General features: G+C 40.2%; 4 protein-coding genes across 7 annotated transcripts; 2 read left to right on the plus strand and 2 right to left on the minus strand.

Moving 5' to 3' along the window:
* Positions 1-4,817: 4,817 nt before the first annotated feature.
* Positions 4,818-6,667, minus strand: LOC141828422 (alpha-1,6-mannosyl-glycoprotein 2-beta-N-acetylglucosaminyltransferase). Of its 3 annotated transcripts, none has more exons than XM_074715867.1 (2): positions 6,466-6,667; positions 4,818-6,292 (listed from the first exon to the last, which is right to left on the minus strand). In XM_074715867.1, exon 2 carries the CDS (start codon positions 6,262-6,264, stop codon positions 4,963-4,965), a length of 1,302 nt encoding a protein of 433 aa, XP_074571968.1. In that variant the 5' UTR covers positions 6,265-6,292; positions 6,466-6,667; the 3' UTR covers positions 4,818-4,962. The 3 variants fall into 3 exon arrangements, with proteins under 3 accessions (XP_074571968.1, XP_074571953.1, XP_074571962.1); XM_074715852.1 differs by having other exon boundaries at positions 6,364-6,505; XM_074715861.1 differs by having other exon boundaries at positions 6,359-6,475.
* An 887-nt stretch (positions 6,668-7,554) lies between these two features.
* LOC141841847 (uncharacterized) lies at positions 7,555-8,707 on the minus strand. Of its 2 annotated transcripts, XM_074730051.1 has the most exons (4): positions 8,546-8,707; positions 8,352-8,433; positions 8,091-8,260; positions 7,555-7,973 (listed from the first exon to the last, which is right to left on the minus strand). In XM_074730051.1, the coding sequence occupies exons 1-4, from the start codon at positions 8,564-8,566 to the stop codon at positions 7,713-7,715; spliced, it is 534 nt and encodes a 177-aa protein (XP_074586152.1). In that variant the 5' UTR covers positions 8,567-8,707; the 3' UTR covers positions 7,555-7,712. The 2 variants fall into 2 exon arrangements, with proteins under 2 accessions (XP_074586152.1, XP_074586144.1); XM_074730043.1 differs by having other exon boundaries at positions 7,555-8,260.
* Positions 8,708-10,166: 1,459 nt separating this feature from the next.
* Positions 10,167-10,908, plus strand: LOC141847825 (uncharacterized). Its single transcript, XM_074735915.1, has 3 exons — positions 10,167-10,391; positions 10,477-10,543; positions 10,623-10,908. The coding sequence occupies exons 1-3, from the start codon at positions 10,190-10,192 to the stop codon at positions 10,765-10,767; spliced, it is 414 nt and encodes a 137-aa protein (XP_074592016.1). The 5' UTR covers positions 10,167-10,189; the 3' UTR covers positions 10,768-10,908.
* Positions 10,909-13,574: 2,666 nt separating this feature from the next.
* LOC141838915 (transcriptional regulator STERILE APETALA-like) lies at positions 13,575-20,903 on the plus strand. Its single transcript, XM_074726577.1, is given in 3 exon segments — positions 13,575-13,605; positions 13,608-13,816; positions 19,773-20,903. Coding segments are annotated over 3 exon segments (1,371 nt in total).
* Positions 20,904-20,938: the final 35 nt, after the last annotated feature.

Raw genomic sequence — 20,938 nt, forward strand, 5'->3', positions numbered from 1 at the left:
ACGGAGAAGCATATCACAAAGAAGTGTTTGCGTTTGGAGGATATGCCTCTGCTTGGGCTGCCAGCCCAACCTCCTTGTTTAGCTGAACCCCAAATACTTGCATAAGAAACTCACAGGCATATCTGAGCGGGAACGGTACAAACCTTGGAATGGTGTGATGGCAGGCAACCAAACCCCTGAGCTTCCTCCCCTGGCGTCCAAGGTGATCTGAGCAACTACATGACCGCTGTGCTTTGAGCGCGCAGAGGTGCTCCTGCTCCCCCTGTTCGACTTGGACGACATCCAATCTGGCTATTCCGCCGCTGAAACCAACACCAATCTCGCCAAAGGCGAACCTTCTTGGTCAATCTTTCGAACAACAACAGGATAGCGTGTTGTCGCACATCTGCAGCAGTAATAGGCCCCCGAAGGACTGATGTTGAACCAAAGAACTCATCGGAAATGGTGAATTCAAGGCCTAGAGTAAGGAAATGGTATACGAAATCACAAAAAGATCAATTTTTTTTAATCAAGCGAACCAAAGGAAGAAAGAAACCAAAGCAAGAGATGAGAAAGAGGCCAAAGCAGACAAGGAGAAGTTCCAGATTCTGATTGAAGCATCCAAGGCGGAAGTAATTTTCCCCCTCCAATTATTCTTCAATTTGGCCATTATTTTCCCTAAAACCCATCAAATCTGAGAAAGAGCGACGAAATCCAAACGCCACAAGGTCGATTATTAGTAGAATGACAAGACCGAATTTTTGTTCACTGGAATCAGTGAGGAACAAGTTGATTGTATCCAGATAAACTCAATTCACAACTAATAACTGTAAAATTTTCTTCCTTACCAAATCCACTCTGCTAACTACGGCTGTACCCGATCTTTAAATAAAAGAATTACAGAAAAGAACAGGAACAAGTTAAAGAGGAAGAAGAGATCGAGGGAACTAAAAGAAGAGCAAGATGAAGAGAAGAAGACAGAGTCGACATTATTCGCAGCCATCGATCTTGTTTTTTCCCTTCCGTTTCATTTTTGAGGCGTCAAGCAAACAAAGATGATCGAGGTCCCGCGACCTTGAGTGAAGTGGACCCGCGAGTGAGAGGCGAGCACAGGATGAGGATGGAAGCAGCCCACGTGGCAGTGGCCCTAACCAATCGCTGATGCCTGGAAAATAGGCAAGATCCGCTTCAAGCCTTCAACAGACGCCTGACTCTTTTTAGCACTTCTAATTATTATTATTTATATATTTTATACCATTTTGTTTATGCATTGCAGGCAAACGGCTGTTAGAACGACAAGCGACCGGCCGAGGCGGCCATGAAATGCACGATTAGGCAGCTACGAAATTGCAGCTAAGCTGGTGAGATAGCCTTATAATTGATTAAAACTATTCAAAGACACTACTCAAACTATGCATATATTTTTAAATCATTCATTATGTTCGTTCACCTTTCCATTTATATATATACATTATTTTAATTTATGGAACAAACCTTTGATGCTGTATTGGAGTATTCCAAACATTAATTGACAAGGCAAAAAAAAAAAACTAAAAAGAGAAATATTAAAATGTCAATGTTAAGGTAAAGAGAACTGCTTGCCTCAACCCAGAAGATGCAATGGCGAGGTCGATGGACCAGGACCACTGCGGACTTTGCCTTCCTCGTATCACAAATTTGCTCAATCAAATGATTCCAGAGAAAAACAGAAAACATAATTGTAAACATCCCCTAAGATAATTTTGATTTATTTTTCTTCTTTGAAAAAAAAAATCTCAGTTGCAGTAGTTAGAAGGGAAAAAAAACCATACGGAATTTGGAATTCAAATAAACTATAAATAAACCCACAACTATATGCTGACCTGAAATGAGGACGATTTTATATTGACAATTTTTCCTGCTTTCCAAACAGCTCTGATGCCATAGAATAAAAGCTTCAGTTCTGAAATTTGAAAGCATATATCCCAGATTAGGTGATCGAGATTTCCAACAAAGCTGCATAAGATGGATAAACATTTATTCAGTGAATTCTACTGAAAGCTTGTTAATCATGAGTCAATCTGTGAAGCTATATTTCATTTCACAGCATCTATTGACAGAGGAAAAAAACAACTGTTTATTTCTGAAGCACTTCCAACTCAAAAATAGAAAAAGGCATAGTGCGTACCCAAAGTTCGATTACTCCACTATGAAATATACTGATCGAGAATTCAAGAGTAGAGAACCAGCATAAACATAGTTAACGAGCAATATCAAAATATGGATTTCTTTTCCTTTTGATGATCCAGATTCCTCTGATAGGCCAATGCATAAGGAAGTCCCTAGAAGAAGAATGTTGCTCTTTGGCATGACTCAATACTACTCTCCAGTAGATCAGATAGAATAAAGTTGCTCTTTGCTTTATGTGAGTATCTATCTCAACACATTCACTTTGAGATGGAAAGAATCTGCCCTTTTTGCTGCACTAGAAATTATATTAAGAAGATGGCAGTAACTTACAGAATCTGTCTTCTGAATGTTGAGAATTCAGAGGTTCAGAAAACTGGTAATCGTATTACATAACTCGCTTCCTTGAACATGACAATGAAATAAGGAAACACTGTGTATCAATTTACTAGGGAATATTAATGGAGATGATCTAGAATTTCCTTCATCCACATCTAAAACTAGGCTGCTATTGTTATGAACTCGAATAGCATTAAATGTCATCACTCTGAGAGAAATAGCATAAAATATCAAACTACTCAAAATTCCTTCCGTCAGACAACCAAACAACATTAATATGCAATACTAAATGAACCAGGTTTGTATACCTTTGTACCAAAAAATTCTAACTCAATGTATGGAATTGAACTCACAGTAATTTGCAGAACACAACTTACCTGCATTTAATACCTGAGCTTGACAATAAATAGATACCAAATACGTTGCAACATATCAAGTTTCTTTTGTGGAAAATGTTGAGCAATGATGTAATATGTTGAACTGATGTCAATTTACCAGTTATGTCTTTTAAAAAAAAAGAAAGAAAGGAAAACATTTAACTGAAAGAGTTGACCTCATTGAGTTGGCTAGTAGACATGCCTTCACATGGATATGAACATTGCACTGCTTTCCAGTTGAATGATATATTAATTGACATTTTAAAGGATAATGACATACCAAATGAATCAAACTTGGCAGGCCAGAAGTGGAATAACATGCAATCTTAGTTGTTCTCTCATCTCATCTAGTGATGGAATTGAATATCAATACACCGAGTTTTCATAGATACCAGAACCAAAATACCATAGCCAGTGATAATAACCTATCATCATATTATATCCTCAATATTTATTATTTAGCCAAATACAAGCCTTAAGTACCCATTAACTCTTTAAAAAATATTTGGAAACATCTAAGGTACAATAACACTGCGTTTTCTAATTATTTGAGGTATATTCTATGGATCTTGTCCAGACTTAAGATTCATGCAGCCCATCTTTTAACTACTACATGTCATTTAGTTTGTGTTCAGAACTTTTTTTTAATTTCATTTTACCACTTGCACAAGTATTTGTTTTATTTGGCTTCATTTTAACTGTTAACATCACTTAGTCACCTAATCTATTCAATTTGTTTAATTATCAGTCATTTTTGAAGATACTCATCCCAACTTCACATACTGCCACACATGGATCAATCATCTCTCCTCGTAGCCTTGCACATCCACTTAACTTTCTCATCTTAGCTACATATGATATCACCGACACATTATCATTCTTACAATAACAAACCCTAGCTGTCATTTTTTTCACATGCAAGGATTTTATATCGAATCAGCTTAACCATTCTCTAGAATTTGCCACTGCCAGTGCTAAAGTTACATTTTATGTATCTTAGTCTTAATTCATTTTTGTCAACGAACTTGCAATTAAAGCAAGAATAGATAACATTGTCAGATGGCATACATCACCACTGAATAAAAGTTAAAACTGAAAAAAGAAAAGAAAAATGATCACGGAACAAATAAAAATGAACCATACAAATCCATGTCAAGATTGTTGGACATATTCCTGGATGCCAACCACTAATGGTTCTAATCGTAACTCACTTCTCCAATATTATCCATGAGTAGACCTCCATAGTTTTGATACTCTTCAAAGAGATTACTTGTAGTATTATAGCCATGTAGGAGAAAAGAACAATATCAAGAAATACACACGTGAGGCAAACAAACAGGTGTTTCAATGCAGGAAAAGAATAAATACTGTATAGCTCAGATTCTTAAGGCAATTAATTATACAGGTCTACTTTTGTGATCATGCTAGCAACAAAATGGCCAATAATGCCAGCATTGGAAAATATTAGCAGTTCAAACAAATTCACTGAGCCACTTAAGTATGTCACTGTTGGTATTGCCAAACCTAACAACTGCATATACTTACCATGGATGAACATTAATCAGTATGAATCAAATATTTTCTTTTTGGCTTATAATATAAATCTAATAATTTAATCCACCAAATTAAGTGGACAAAAATCATCTGCATTAATCTATGAGACCACTTCTTAAACAAAAGTACATGATTGAAAGGATGCTAGACGTTATCAATTGAAAAAGAGGATGCATATGGGAACTAAAGCAATATGCAGATAAACACAAATTATAAGTACGATAACCATTGCCATTGTACAGCAAAAATTACAATTTCTCATCTGTAGCATAGTCCCATCAATTTCAAGCTAACTAAAATGCTAGCTCAAAATTATAATCATATCCAACTCAATATGATGAATATTTGCACAAGAATAAGGTAGTATCAAAGACCGGTGAGAAGAGCGTTAAAATAAACATGCTCAAGAAACAAATACTCCATTTCAGGTAAAGATATGCATTAAAAATTTTCAATGGTACAGACAACATTGTGTTGTACCTCATATACCGTGTACAAAATCCGACAAGTAGGAAGAGAACGCGATGCTCTAACAACTTAGAAAATATCATGATGTTTGCACGAGATGATACATATACGAAAAACTCAGACAAAGTTCTCGGTCCCTCTCATCACCCCAACCTCCCCAACCTTTAAAACCAGCTTGGTAACCTGTCTGCTTCTTGAAAACATGCACTGGCCAATTGGACTTTATATTCAAAATTTTATCAATTTCATCAAACTGTATACTTGCTTCCCCGTTGTCAATGCATGCACTGCTCTTCCCTTGACCCTGATGCAACCCACATTTTCCAAAATGAGCTGCACTTCTCCTAGGACCTCTAAGAGTGTAAACAGGGGTCCCAAATGAAGGATAGACAGTAGCCCACATAGTTATGTCCCAGTTATATTCATCAAATGAGCAAAACTCCTTTGCTTTTGAGTGGATCTTCCTCCAAACTGTCCGGTTAAAGGCATACCCTACATTGCCCATCTTCTCAGCAATCAACATATCCCAGCCTTCTCCTTTAGAATTCACATCTGATGGTGCCAGGTTGGCAGCATAACACTGGGGGCATTTCAAGGGTTTCAATCCTATGAGAAGTTGGAGGTTCCGGTAGGCATTTGGATAGATATAATGGTCCTCTTCAATGAAAAGAATGTGACCAGAGAATCCCTTGGTCTCATCCATCCCATCCCACACAGTATTCATCATCCACCACCAATGATGCTTCAAAGACACAATGTTGGGTGACCGGTGGTTGCCATATTGGTCTGCTGTCCCATTACACTTCTTCATAGCAGGGTCTTCCTTATTGCGGCAATCACCTGGTGAGATGCCAGGAAAGCTATCACGGAACAAGTGTGGAGAGTATGGTGCAAAGATCTGCTTGACCTGGCAATACCGGATGCCCTGGACAATGCTATCCATCTCAGCGAAGTATCCATCGTGGCTTACAATTAGCAATGTCTCCCCAATCCCCTCCACAGCCGCGAGGCTCTGGACGACCACCTTGAGGTATTGGGGGCGGTTATGAACATAAAGGACGATCTTAATGTGGTCTTTGGCGAGGTTAGGAAAGAGATTCAGGTTCCTAGGGGGCAATTTGTTCCTCTGATCCAGAGAAATGGATAGCGAATTCTGATCTGGTAACCTGAGCTCAGATTTGAGATGCCTCACTGCGGGGTGGTCAGTTTCCCAATCAACGGCCTTTTCTAAATTTGCAAAAGAAGCATATGAAGTTACTGCCCTATGTTTCAGCACAAAGATTAGAAACATAACGGCGACTAGGATTGAGAGAAGGAGCAAAAGCACACGCCGCCACGGAAGAGCCTCTTTCACAGCGCGTGACTTCCTGTTAAAGGCCATGGAACTTTTGATCCTAGGAACCCTAATCCTGCAGAAGCATCTCAAATCTCAAATTTGTGGCTTATGAATGCACGGGGAACAACCAAGAAAATACCTTACCCAGAAGCTACTTCATCGACGAAGCAGAATCTATCAGCTGTATTGAGTATCTAATTCGATACGACAGATTAAAAAAAAAGGAAATTGAAGAGATTCCGGTACCAGCTATCACTCAGATCTCGGAAATCCAAAACAGCAAATGAATTGGCAACCCGAAGAAATCAATCGATTCCCAGAAGCTAAGAGAATGGACAATGATCAACCTCGAAACAGCTGCGAGACGAGGAATGAGAGATCTGTACGCCGATCGAGCGAAGGTGAAAGGCAAGAGCCGGCGGAGACCGCAAGTGAAGTCGTCAACTGCTTGGTGGGCACGAAAGTGGAAGCCCACCACGCATGGGCAATGCAGGCAAAGCAATGGCCACTTGGAGCGCTTGCAGAAGGCGACGTGGCTATCCATTACTCCATTTTCTACCCGGATGAAGTTTCGAGGAAGCTCAGTGGGACTCGCTCCTTTCGTCTAGATATCAAATCGACGAGTAGCTGGGTTGAATCGGTGCGCAGGGACCAGACCACCCACAATTATTAAGCACGCTGCAATTATATCAACCGAGACGATGGTCCGTTCATAATATGTAAAACTATCATAATATTTTTAACGGTTCTCAAATCAAATATAACAGTAGATAAAAACTTAATTTATATATTATCTCGGTTCTTAAAAATTAAATATTGATAGGGTTAATGTTCCTAAATAAACTTAGTACTTATTTGGTAAATAATTATTTATGCTCCTTCGGCAACTAAATGTAAATTAACTTCAACAAACATAATTATGAATAATTTATTCGTTAGCTCGTATAAATTTTAATTAGTTTTTTTTGTTATTTTAATTATATCTTTAAATATAAAAATAATGCAATCTTAAAATATGTCCCTAGCATTGTCCTTGTGCCATTAATCAATCAGATCTGCGTTTAGAGAGTGTGAAGAGTTTTGCGTAAGAGCTAGACTTTTCCGAGTCTCCCACCTTTGTCGCTTTCTCCAGGACCATCTGTCGGCCGGCCGGGGCCGGTCCATCCCTTCCTCACCCACCCACGTTTCAGTTACATCAAACTGCCTTTCTTCCCCACCGGCCGGCGACGGAGCTGATCCAGCTACATTATTCACGCAGGTCATCACCACCTGTAGCTAAAAGCTCGCTCGAAAGCCGCCTCCCCCCGTGATGAAGGGCACAAGATGATACGTTAATTGTTTGATTACAGATCAACTTGATTGGACTCACGTTTGCTTACGAATTGAATTTTTAGCATTACAATCCGAGGATGACATTGATGAGCCTCGAGATAAACTTATTATCAATCACTTCACACGCAAATTACGGGCATAAAAAGAGGAAAGCAAATTAATTACATGATGGAGCAGCCGTAGGAAGGCTCGTCCTCGCAGACGATCTTGTAGCATGGGTAACCGCCGTAGTACGCGGGTTGTGACGGCGGGGGATCCACCACAGGTTTGGGTGGCTGCGGGGCGGAGGACACGTGGCCGCAGGAGCAGCAGCGGCAGCACCCCTGGTGCGGCTCGTAGCAGGGGCACGGCTGGCAGCAGCATGGCCACATCGGCGCCGGAAAGGCCCACATCGGGAATTTCACAATCACCTCCGGCGGCACCTGCGGCGGTGGAGGTGGAGGTGGTGGTTTTGGGTCAGGTTTTGGATCTGGTTTGGGCACCTGCGGCGGTGGAGCTGGTGGTTTTGAGGCAGGTTTTGGATCAGCTGGTTTGGGCACCTGCGGCGGTGGAGGTGGTGGTGGGTCTGGTTTTTTTATCTCGACGTCTTTGATGACTTTGTAGGCCATGCAGCAGAGCTTCTTGATAAAGCAGTCGGGGTTGAAGGCGCCGGAGACGGTGACAGTGTTCTTCTTCTCATCGTAGACGATGGAATTGATCTTGAATCGCTCTAAAGATGAATTTACAGAATTTCTCAAAAAGATAAATTTTGCTCACTTAAGTACTCTGAAACTTAGGAAGCCAGTAATACATATGCTTACTCTGGAGCTTGCAAAGAGTGCGCTTGATCTTCTTGGAGCAGCAGCAGCATTCGAGGTCGACCTTGATGATAACTGTGGCAATCTGTGACAAAATTCAGAGCATCAATAAAACCATATATGCTGCTTGGATCAGAACATAAAGTGATCAGAATTTAGAGCTCCAAAGCAGAGGATCTAACTGGGGAATCGAATACCTTTGGCTCTTTCCCTGCCATCTCTTGCAAGATTTGGAATCTGAACTAAGACTGAAAGGATCGAAGAGGATGAAAGCTGGCTCTCCCTTTATAGAGAGCTAGCTCTCCTTTGATAAATTAGTTTTCAGAGCACCATCGTAGAGCTTTACCTTCATTGTGGCTGCTTGTATTCGGCAATAAACAAACAGATTAAATTTCCATCTTGTAGCAAAAAGTGTAGAAAAAAAATTCAAAGTAGGACCAGCTAGTTAATGATTACATCCTGTTTAATTGATGATGATGATGAAATATTAAGACACTGTGCGTTGGAGCCGAACAATCGGATAGCCTTGCTTAGGATTTGGACATCGCCTTTGACCTTTAGCTTGCATCATTGTGGCACCAACCCTAGAGCACTAACCTTGCCTAGCTAATAATCATGCTACTTCATCAAGCACCAGCCTAATCATGCTACTTCGTCAAACCCCATCACCCCCTTATGCATATCACAGCGGTAACGTTTTCAATAATCTAACAGTTTGAATCTCAATTACGATAAGGTGTTCAACTTTCAGTCTGCCCGCTTGAGTTCAAAATCCTGATAATTAAATTATCATAAAATAACATGCTACTTTTCATTAGGATCTTTAAAAATCCTGCAAAAGCTCTTTGGTGCAAATGATCAGCAATAATAGAGGTTTCTAGCATAACACATAGGGAGTGTCTACTTTTTTTTTTTTTTTAACTTTAGCTTTGTGACATCAACATTTCTGTTCACTCAGATGATCAGCATGACGTCTGATGAAGTTCGGTGAACGGTCAGATTTTTTTAATGGCAGTTGTCGGTACGGAGGTAGGCAGGGTTTCCTTTAGTAGTTGGGAAGCAGCCATATGTAATTAAGGCGCATCAAAGGCATTCTCAAGTGGCATAATCGATATCTAGGGAATCATTTTGAGACAAACCTCAAATTTTATGATTTATCTCCCTTGATCAGATTTATTTCGTAGATTAAATGACAAAATAATTTCATCGATTCAATCTAAAAAATGCCATTGGTTACAGTAATTAATGTAGTAGTTGCAAAAAATAATTTTATTAATTTGTTAAAAATTTCCATCAGCTAAAGCAAAGTAATTTTCTGACGACATCTAAGTCCATTTTTTAAATAAGAACCTAATTCCTTTATTCATCGGCGACTTATATATAATTCTCTGAAAGTTTAATCAATTAAAATTAATGTCCTAAAATTTAAGTTCTTAATTATCTAAATCTTTCACTTACTTTAAATTATTCCAACTTGGATTATAAACTTAATTTCATTTGTTAAAACTCTTCTGGACAAAAGGCCTAACAAATTAGAGTTGTTTTTTTTTTCTTTAAATTAACCACTCTCTCGAGCCAGAAAAAGAACTCAACACTCTTCTTTGATCATTATGTATATAAAAAAACTGATTGTTAGGCTAAAGTTGCAAAGATGGAATTGTGATGAAACAACACCAGTTCTAGCTATAACATTTTCCAATTATCCTTTTTTTTTAAATAAACAATTAAAAGTGTCTGATGGAAGGAATTATATAACTGTAATTTCTTAAAATCGCGGGGGGCTATCTGCTTAAAAAGAGAGGGGCTATAGCCATTGCAGCCTTATCCACTTACGTCAAGTAATGGATAGAGGGAAGATCATCCATGGCAGCTCGATCCTCCTGTACCTCATAGAAATGGCTATCGCAGCTCATCTCTACATCTCCACGCATGCCGATGTCTTTCTCGTCACCAAATCACACCTTCTCTTCTCTTCTCATCCCCTTCCTGCTGCAACGACAGCAAGAAGAATCATCAAACCGTGCAAAATCCAAGCAAAGATAGGTACATTAATTACAGCACCTTATTTTTTTGCCTTCATTAGGATTCCAGGGTTTATTAATTTTTTCGACCATTGATACGTTCGTAGGGGGAGCAGATGGAGAGACAAAGCCTGCTAAGAAGAAGTTCATCACCAAGGAAGAAGAACCGGATCAGTAAATTTACACTCTGTCTCCTGCAAATTAAATCTGCTCCTGAAAAAAAACCAAATTTGGATTAATGTGAATGTTGCAGATATTGGCAAACAGCAGGGGAGAGGGAAGGAGAGAACCCCATGAAGACCCCCTTGCCTTACATCATAATCTTTGGTATGTCAACACCTTTTGTTATCTTAGCCATTGCCTTTGCGAATGGCTGGATCAAGGTCCCAGTGAGGTGACAAGTATTAAGCTAGAGATGGAAATATATATATGTAGTCGAATTAATTTCGACTGTTTCCAGCAAGTGTTTTCTCCAATACTGGAGTTGGTGATGATGAACACCTGTTTTCTCCAATACTCGAATGAATTGGTTTGATGCATATTAGTAGTGTTACTTGGACCATCTTGATTGCCAAATTCGTTTCAATTCATCTAATTTATTTGATGTGCTTTATCTACTCAATTCATTTGGTAGTATTAACTTGCTTGATCGCCTCAGCTTCCAATTAACTCCTCTACTCTCCCTTCATCCTCTTACCTTGTACACAACTCCTCCAATGGCCATAGTCTCACATCTTACTTATCACATAGTCTTCTAAACTTATCTGAGTGATTTGTCTAATTTATTTGATACAACATCAACATGCACTTTATTAACTTGCTAAATGCATTTAGTACTCTTAACTCGCTTGACCCACCCTCTCACCTTCTACTTGACTCCTCTACTCTTCATTCTCTTGTCTTTGTCTTGTACATATTCAACTCCCGCCTCTAATCACTAGTGTCATATGATCGCTTTGACATTTAAAGTGCTTATATTATCATTTGTATCCAAAGACAGATTCAGGAATTAAAAGTCTGGAAGGATTTGATCAATGTTCCATTTTAAAAATAATTCAAATTATATTCCTAAATAAATAATAATAATAATAATCAAATAAATAAATAAGTAATAGCCAATGACTCAATTACTTCATTTATAAATAAGTTTAATTACTATGAGAACTTATTTTTCTCATTATTAGCCTTTAGTTGAAGAGGAAAAACAAAGTATAAATCAAAAAATTAAAAGATAAATCAAACAACACAATAACTACTGCCGGTTTGCTCGAAATAGCTAAGGGAAAAGGAAAAAATAAATAAAATGACTACAAGGATAAAAGAATGAAATTTTTTTTTTTTGACTATCTCTATTAGCTTCGACGATAAAAAAAGATAAAACAAGAACTGTTTTTGTTGAAAGGAATAATAATTAGGTTGTTATTGATCAGTTGAAAAATAATAAAAGGAAAAGAAGAAGGGGGACTGTTGCTATTGAAAATAGGAAGAATAAAAAAGAGTTGTTATTGGAGAAGAAAAGGAGAAAAATAATTAAGCTACCATTGCGAGGAAAAAATAAGGAGAAAAAAGAAGTCGATGCATAAAGGTTTGCACGTGAGGCTATGGCCTATGGGAGCGAGATTTGCAAGTGAGGCTATGGGAGCAAGGTTGCATGCAGAGAAAAATATAAAAAGAAATCTTAATTTTTTTAAAATTAAATGAATTATATTGATTTAATTAAATTAAATTTGATTTGATCAAATCATATTCAAATCAATTTCGATTTGAACTAATATATATTTTTTATCTTCTCGTCTACCTAATAGATTTTATTGGTCTCTAATCTGATTTTAATTCAACACCTTTCATGATGTTTGATAATTTAATTAATTAATTTATTTATTTTATTAAAAATATTATATTTAATAAAATTTATATAGATAATGATAAAAAAAATTAAATCCAGGTACTCTGCTTGTATCCTCTTTTTACACGTCTCAAATGGTAACAAGTTGACTCGCGCGTGATGATTCTAATTAAATCACCAAACCAATATATATATTCAGGTTAGAGTTAAAACATGTAGGCCCGATATAATCGTTAACTCTGTTATCACTTGCTCGCGCATGTGCCTACATAACTCAACCCCGGGGCCATTATATCTGATTCGTAATTGGATTTGGAATCTCCCTTAAACCGAGGTGGATGCCCTGGGATATAATAATATGTCTGCTGTCATGCATTGCATGCCTGCATGCACGTACATATAGTGCAGGATATGGCGTCACGTACGTACACTGCACGCACAGGATCAAGACATGCATGCATCCATGCGCGCGCAGTGATGTTGGATATGTCCCTACGTGCGTACACTGCATACACATGAGCAAGACATGCATGCATGCATGCGTGCACGTACTGAGGTGCCCCGTGGGCGAGACACTGAGCCCCTTCCCAATCAATATCCATCAGACTGGCGTGCTCCTAATTCTCTAAACATACATGGGCCACTTGTGCTTGCGTACCCATGCAAGCTTCACCCGATCATGAATTAAAATTTTGTGTTCTTTGGTGTAGTATGTATGTATGACGTCTGGATCTTCTCCAAAGCGATTGAAATGCCACTTTTCTGAACGATATTGCAATCGGATTAATATTCCTTGGGAAAATGATGGGTCCACTTGTTTTCTGTGGCCCATTTGATCGAAAACCCAACTGACAGATCATCAAGGTTGCTTATGGGCCCGCATTCGTCTTATTACTTTAGTGGGCCCAACCCGATCTACACGCAAACCGACGTCACGTGCGCTTCCATTTCTCTCTCTCTCTCTCTTTTTTTATTTTTTTAATGGATTCATTTATAATTCCATAATTGCCACTGCCATATCGGAGATGGCTACGAGTGGAAGCGCGGACTAAAAAGCTTCCGACATGTCGATACGATTTAGAAAGAAAGATAAAACAGTTATGGAAGTGCGAGAAGCATGATAGAAGCTTATACTTCAAATGTATGACATAACACTGATAACTATATAATAACGTGTTACGACACATAAAAAAACGGAAGGCGAATAGCATGCGATAAATTATTACGACTCTATAAAACGGTTCGTTTTGTACGCTTGCCTAACACTTCGTCGCATCGCCTCCTCGCGCCTTCCCTCTCCTTTCAATTTCGACACTTTTCGCTCTCTGCTTCGAAGTTCGATCCGCAGATATTGCATCGATGTCGTCGGGGTCGCCACCGCAGCGCCGCGGCAGGGGGAAGGAGGAGAGGAAGGCGCCTCCGCCTCGAGACCCCGCTTGGGTCGCCGCCGAACCGACTATCCTTCTTCGTCGCGGCCGCGATCCGCCGACGCGGTCTGGCCAGAGCACTTCGTCGAATCCATCTCCATTCGTGTCGCCGAGGAAGCTTCCCGATCCTTAGGCCGACTCGCCGCTGCGCCCGCCGTCGTCGCCATGTTCCAGGTTTCCAATCTCTTCCCTAACTCGATTGTTACTTCTGTTTTGTCCAAGAAGATCATTATTTTTTTTAATGTTTAGGATCTCGAATTTGTTCCGGTCGTTGAATAGTTTTGAACGAATGAAACCCAAATGAATATTCTATTCGGATGATCGAATAAAACCTAGCTATGGTTGTGCGACGACGGAGAGGTTCTTTTCATAGAATGCTTCCATTTTAGGCGTGCATAAGATTGGGTTTTTGTTTGTGATACTTTTATTTCCTTATTTTGGGTTCGTGGCTAGAGTTTGGTGGGTATTTATGGAGAACAGTACGTCCCTATATGTGCTACGGAAGTAGAAGGAGGAGTTCCTTCTGCTACTACTACTCTCTCTGATATCCACCCCCCATAGCTACTAGCTGTTGCTCCGCCTTAACTTTTCGTCTGCGTTTCTTCCTTCTTTTTTTCTCCATTCTCTTTCTGCACATTTGTGGTTGGTTAAACCATAAATGACTAGCTTTCGCTGCTCGGCTTGCCCCTTACACTGGATTTATTTGACAACGGGATTCGAGACTGCATCGCATCTTCCACTACTCTCCTCTGCCATTGTTCATTATTAATGTGGTTGGTTGCTCTTTATCTGTGTGTGGGTGGGGGTGGGAAGAGGTTCTGTGTTCTGACGAGGGACTGAGCAGTAGAAGCAGGGGGAGGGGAAGGTGAGTGGGTAGCGTGTGGTACTCTGTTATCTTTTGACCCTCGCTTCGCTCTGCACCCGCCTTTACTCGGCCCTTGACCCATCCCCATCGCTGCTTTATGTACTCGCGTTCATGCTTCGCTTTCTGAGGTACTCGCGTTCGGCCTCGCGTCCTGAGGAAAGGAAACAAAAAGAGAGCAAGCTCGGGGATGGCACACCGCGATGTGATGGGATTAGATGGGAGTAATAAGCAGCAGAGCGAACTGCGAAGGCGCAGGCCCGGCCGCCGTCAGCAGACGCGCGTCCCTTTCAGTTCCGTTTTAGTCCTTTTTTATTGGGTCGAGGGGAAGAAGGATACAAACACAGACCATCTTTTACTGCCCCTTTTATTTTGGTAGCCACTGTCCCGCTAATACTCTGCATGCACCTTCATAGTATCCGTGACAGTGATATATCACTCTAATACTATAATAATTGTCTTGACCGAGTTCAAATTTATAAAAAATCTGTTTCACCCCTCAATCCTTAGGTTTACAGATTGAGGTTTGTTGTCCCGTGTCCATTGAATTAAGAAATTATAGGATGTGGTGGATTGGTCTTCTTTTTTATGGCGTTTATTGGAAATGAAAGTGTGGGGAAAGAAGCGGCACGGGCTGTGCTTTTCTCGCATGGGCGCGCGGACTAAACCTGCGCTGCTTCCGACGACTTTGATGTGTTCCTTCTTTGTGCATATACTCCATTCTCATCTTCTCTCTCCATGCCTTGGCTCATCCCTGAGATCGAGAAGCCATAGCATGCTTCGGCACCGGAGAATTCCCACTTTATCCTCCCATCACCCGTTTCCACAATGTTGACATGACATATCTCTTGGTCAGCCAATTCATCACTCTTATCCCTGCTTAATTTCTGATCCTACTGCTTGCTGTTACTTCTTTAGTATCTACTACCACCACAGAGCCTATTTTTACATCACCTCCTATGCCTCTTTATTCTTTTGAACCTCTCCTCTGCTTATTTTCCTTCTGCTGTTTGTGATAGTGTGTGCGTGTTCAAGTACGTTTACATTTTACAGAAGATTAATTATGTGTAATGGCAAATCAATGATCTTAGTCCAGTACACCAGCTAGTTCTAAGTCACATCACAGCCTCAGTACACATTGTCTGATCGCGAAATCCAACTCTGTGGAGTGTTGTCGTTTAGCAATCTAAAGCTTTTTGTTGATGGGGTGCAGTAATGCCCATCAACCAAGTAGTAGTGTTCATCACTGAGGAGAGATGGACTGAGATTGTACATGCCATTGGTACCGTTTACTTGTGGTGCAGCCACCATTTATGGTCTGTGAATTCTGCGGCCCGTGGTGGCTGGGCTTGGCTTCCTTTCTCAGCCAGCATGGTTGTAATGACGAAGCTTAGCATGCCCCACGGGAGCTCTCAGAAGCAAAACATCAATACCTTTGGACGATTCCATAACATCATGTCTCTCTAAAGTATGAGATCAGCCGCATAGGATTTTCAACGTACGACGACCACCACCATCACCTGCACGATGTCGAGATACGGATGGCTGGAACAGCAACAGTGGACGAAGTGTAGCAGTACGTCATGGCATGGTGTGGTTTAAAGGTGGCGAAGGCAAGGGTGCGTGAAAGCTTTGGTTTATGAGGCAATGGTGAAAGCTGCGGTTTATGTGCTTTCGATTTCATTTGCTGTTGCTCTTTGTTTTGTTCGCTCCATGATTGAACTCGGTGCACGGAATATAAAGAGGGGACGGTGGAGTGCAGAGGAGATGAGAGCGATGAGGTGTGGGTGATCTCTGATCTTTGAGGCATTCTGACAAGGAGTTGCAGAGGGATTCACGGGGTCCTATTATAACAGTGACAAATCGACGCGAGTAGCGAGTGGATTCTTCTTATGCCAAAAAAGATTATTTTAATGAGCATTCCTTTTATGTCCTTTGCCTGCCCTCGCCTGCACTGGCGCTTCTCTTTCCAGCGGCACGAATGGGAAAAGATATTAAAAGCTGCTGCTACTGCTTCTGCTGCCGCTGCCTGCGTTGATGTCCCCCATATTTAATCGCAAGTTACGGTGGACCTTGAACGATGAGCTTCCTCTCTTGACCGTCTATGGAGCGGAGTGGAAGCAGAGGATCTGCTGGTTCAACGAGTGTTCTGGTTAGTTAAGTGAGGTCAAGCATTGCTTCGTTTGCTGAAGCTTGCAAGTACATGGCGAGAGCTTCACGATCTCGATTGCGAAGCTGATGTGCTTTATCGTCGGACTTGCTTTTCCCCCACTTCTTTTTGCTTCTCTGTAGATCTAGAGAGACGTGCAGCAATACATACATGGTACGGTTAATAAATTGAATATGCCCTTGTCCTAATTAATTTATCTTTAAGTTTATATATAGAGAGATAAATATAGATATTTTCTCTTAATCAAGTTTATATTATCTAGGAGAAATTGCATAATTTATCTTAAACACACAGTATTTGTTTATATATAAGACATTGCCAATTTTATTCTCATTTTACCTGCTTTAAACATTTACCCAAGTCGACCTTTGCAATAGTACGTCAAGTTTGTTTTTATCATACAAGACATTACAGTCGTTATTTAAAACAAAGGTTTTTGTTTTCTTTTTTATTTTTCCTCAAGACGTCAACCCAACCCATGCTGACAAAAATGTCATTTATGAGTTAAGGGGCGCGTTCCTGTTAGCTTTAATTTCTCTAGCATTAATTAAATATATCATTAATAATAATTCACTTAACTATACCTAATTAACAATATATGAGGCTCAATGATCTACAGTATTAAGCTGATACTCCTTAATATTTTTCTATTTTTAGAATTAGATTCATTTGTATATGGCCTAGGTTTTTTATTTCACCAAACACCCACGTTTTTTTTTCATACCTCAAATGTTCAACAAACTGATCATATGACAATATTATCTCTTGGAAAATTACACGTTATTTACTCTCCATCCAAACTGTACATTTTGGAGACAATTGTATCCCAATGGTGCCAAAGCAACTTATTTTAATTTTAGAATCATCTTGTCTAGGACATATTTGCATATAATGCAAAAGCTGATTTTGAAATCATTTATCATAACTCTTTGCTTGAAATTTCATGTGTATTTTTTTTTTCATTTAAAATATAAGTGTTAGTGATACTCTTATTATAATTGTGACGAAATAACTCATTTGGCCTTAACAAGTTATTTTAAAATCAACTTGAAAGATGATTCTGAAATCAATTTGTGTAACATTTATGGGAAGGTATATTGGAAATAAAAAGGTACCTAGGATTTGATCATAAAGTTTTGTAGATTCAATTTTAGTCAGGCCTTGATGTAACATGTATTGATCGTACCAGGAATTTGTCTTTGACAAGTAATATTACAAATTTGAAACAAATTCACTAATATTGAATATAAAGTTTAGTATTATTACATATAAATTGTATTCATCTATGTCAATTAAATTTCAAATAAAACTGTTATTAAAAAAATATATAAAAGAATTCAGTCGATTTACATAAAATATAGATAAAATCAAGTTTGGGAATTACCTATTTGCATTCCAAACTTTTTATCCAATACCTGTAGCATGTAGCTGACCAGTAGAAAGTCATAATATTTAATGAATCTTTAGAATCTTATTGTTCACGAAAAAAATCATCTTTTGTTTTTCTTATAATCAATTAATGTCCATTTGCTTAACCTATAAATATGATTCTTAATTAGCTTCAAGTACTATATAGTGTGATGTCATAAACTGAATAATATTAACTGCTGTAAAAAAGAATAAATATAAACTTTTTTCGTACTTTGCATTTATTTAAACAGCTATAAATTCAAGAAGGCGTGATCTATACAAGCAACCAAACCGTTACGTTTTATTTGCATTTGCAGGGAACTATTTCTTGCGAGTAAAATTGCAAATTGCATAAACCAGGCACCACTACTATGTTTAATATCTAAATGTTAGAAATCTTATCTGTCATACAATGTATTTAACCGATTTGTATATTTAGGTATCTTTAATTGTATTTCCTATGCATTTGTTTTGGCACACAAACTAAGGGGTATACTAAAAATTCTGAGATTATTGGAAATTTTCTTTTCAATGGTTTGACGAAGGGATTTGTGATTATCGTTATTTCTTGTTTCATATATTATTATACTAAAATATTGATATATTCTTATCAGTTTGGAATTTTTGGTAATCCTCATTGCTTACGTAAATAACTTGAAATTTTTGTAGGATGCAAATCTTCCATTGATTTTGTAGATGAATGTATTAATTAATATGAAAAATATTTGAGTGGCATTCCACTCAAATATTGTATACTCACACAGGGACAAACTCAGGTTGACAAGGATGATTATGATTTTGTAATCTTGCATATATGTGAAAACATTTTATCATATTAAGGGATATGCTTTTGAGCAACTGAAATCTTATGATTAGACAAAAGGATGTAATTAAGATATAAGCACATTATGATTTGGCTTAAAAATACGTGATAACTGATTAATTAGAAATATTCGATTCTATGCCTGATTGAATATTTGATATGGTTTAGTCATTGTGGAAAGCTATTGGGGATTTTATATCCTCGGATGTTAATGTGCATATCTCGTATGACCATTGAAGTATTTGATGTTTCAATCACTGTAAATAATATTAACTTCAAATCAGGGTGCAGAAATAAATGGCGAGTAATGGAGGATGGTAGAAACTAGGGTTTGCAACATTAATGCTGGAACTCATATGCATGTGTTATCCGTTTTCATTGGACGATAGTAAACCTTTAAGATTGTATTTGCAAACAAAGCATAATTGACTACTGAATGATCTTTAGCTACTTTGCTTGCAAATACCATCTGATCACAGTATTATTTGTTTTTCATCGATTACAAGAATGTATGATTCTGGCCATGTACGTACAAAGTAACACCAATGTATCTGATATATTCAGTAATTTGTTTTTGCAGGCATTATCATTTTTAAGCTAATTTTCTGTGTATAGCACACTATATATTTCAAGCATGCATATTTTGTGAACGTTTGTTAAATCCTTTGTATTAGGGAATTTGAATTATATCTGCACAAGTAGTCCTAGTCCTACCAACGCTGCTGCATTCCGCAGCACTCACTTCAGTTCTTACGCTGAAGTCTTCATTAAAGATGTAGCAGTTCTGATGCTTTTATTTCTTCTCAGGCTTGAAATCTTTCTAGCTGTCATTTCTTACTGCTATTTTTATTTAATTTCATTGCAGGTGTCCTCGACGTGGAGAGCAGTCTCCCGGTCGGAGTTCCTTTGGCAAGTTCTCTGCCGCCGCATATGGTCCTGCCGCCGCCGCTCCCTTCCTTCCTGGCGCGAGGAATACGTCCATCTCCACCGCACAGCTGCCAATTTCCGTGCTGGCCGCTCCGCCTATTCCTCCCTCCTTCCTCCTACCTCCGACGACCTGCCTTGCTGCCGCCTCGCCCTCTCCGACCGTCACCTCGCCGCCGGCTTTCTCGACGGCTCGGTCCGCCTTTTCAACGTCCCTGCCGGGCGGCTCCTCGCCACCTTCCGAGGGGACCCCCACCGCGACCGCCTCGGCCGCTTCTCCCAGGCCATCTCCGGCATTGTACTCTTCGACGACCGCCTCGCCTTCGCCTCCCAGGACGGCGATGTCCACGTGGCGGAACTCCGCTCTCCAAGGGCGGCCCCCCGCCGGGCGCTCGTCGGGAATCTCATGGCGGACGGCACGATGGTGGACTTCACCGGAAACGCGCGGTGGTGGGTGGGCCTCTTCGCCGGCGCACCCGGGAACTCGTGGCACGTGTGGGACGCGGCCACGGAGCTGCCGATGTTCGTCGGCGGGGGCCTGATGGATCCCGCGGCCCTCGTTGGTTGGCGCATGCTCACCGATGTATTGAAGCCGGTGGTCGGCCGCGCGCGGATTCTGGAGCAGGGTGTCGTCGTGGGGTGCACGACATCCAGCATGGAGGTGCTGGACCTCGACGGTGTCACAGGAACCATTCTAAACCAGAGGGAGCTCCAGCATGGCCCGCTGGTGGGATCTTTCGACGCGGGGGATGGGCGGGTGATGTTGGTGGACTCGCGAGGGGTGGCGAAGGTGAGGGAGGTGCCGGCTCTTACGGAGGTGAGCCAGTTCAGGACGCTCCGGCGGTCGGAGAGACAGCATGGGTCGCCGATCCTGGAAGGGTGCATGAACTGGGGTTACGCGCTGGTTTGCATCTCGCGCGGAGTCCACGTGTGGAACGCTATCACCGGCGAGTACCTCTACGTCTTTCGGCAGCGGATAGGGATGGCGTCCGCCATGGCCGCCAGCGACAGATACGTGGTTGCGTGGGCAAACGATACTGGATTGCACCTCTGGGATTTCGGAGCATTATGATCTGGATGGAGATGAGAAGGTTGAGGGATGGGTGC

This window comes from Curcuma longa, chromosome 1 (genome assembly GCF_044706935.1).
Source record: "Curcuma longa cultivar G26 ecotype Majalengka, Jawa Barat chromosome 1, ITB_CL_G26_1.1, whole genome shotgun sequence".
NCBI classification, from domain to species: Eukaryota; Viridiplantae; Streptophyta; class Magnoliopsida; order Zingiberales; family Zingiberaceae; genus Curcuma; species Curcuma longa.

What these genes read in the sequence shown, in the direction of transcription:
- LOC141828422 (XM_074715867.1), bottom strand. Translation starts at nt 6,264, where the DNA reads ATGGCCTTTAACAGGAAGTCACGCGCTGTGAAAGAGGCTCTTCCGTGG.
- LOC141841847 (XM_074730043.1), bottom strand. Translation starts at nt 8,566, where the DNA reads ATGGCAGGGAAAGAGCCAAAG. An exon ending in TGGCAGGGAAAGAGCCAAAG is followed by an intron (nt 8,434 to 8,545) that starts GTATTCGATTCC and finishes ATTTTGTCACAG; the next exon opens with ATTGCCACAGTTATCATCAA. An exon ending in CACTCTTTGCAAGCTCCAGA is followed by an intron (nt 8,261 to 8,351) that starts GTAAGCATATGT and finishes ATTCATCTTTAG; the next exon opens with AGCGATTCAAGATCAATTCC.
- LOC141847825 (XM_074735915.1), top strand. Translation starts at nt 10,190, where the DNA reads ATGGATAGAGGGAAGATCATCCATGGCAGCTCGATCCTCCTGTACCTC. An exon ending in CAAAATCCAAGCAAAGATAG is followed by an intron (nt 10,392 to 10,476) that starts GTACATTAATTA and finishes ATACGTTCGTAG; the next exon opens with GGGGAGCAGATGGAGAGACA. An exon ending in AAGGAAGAAGAACCGGATCA is followed by an intron (nt 10,544 to 10,622) that starts GTAAATTTACAC and finishes TGAATGTTGCAG; the next exon opens with ATATTGGCAAACAGCAGGGG.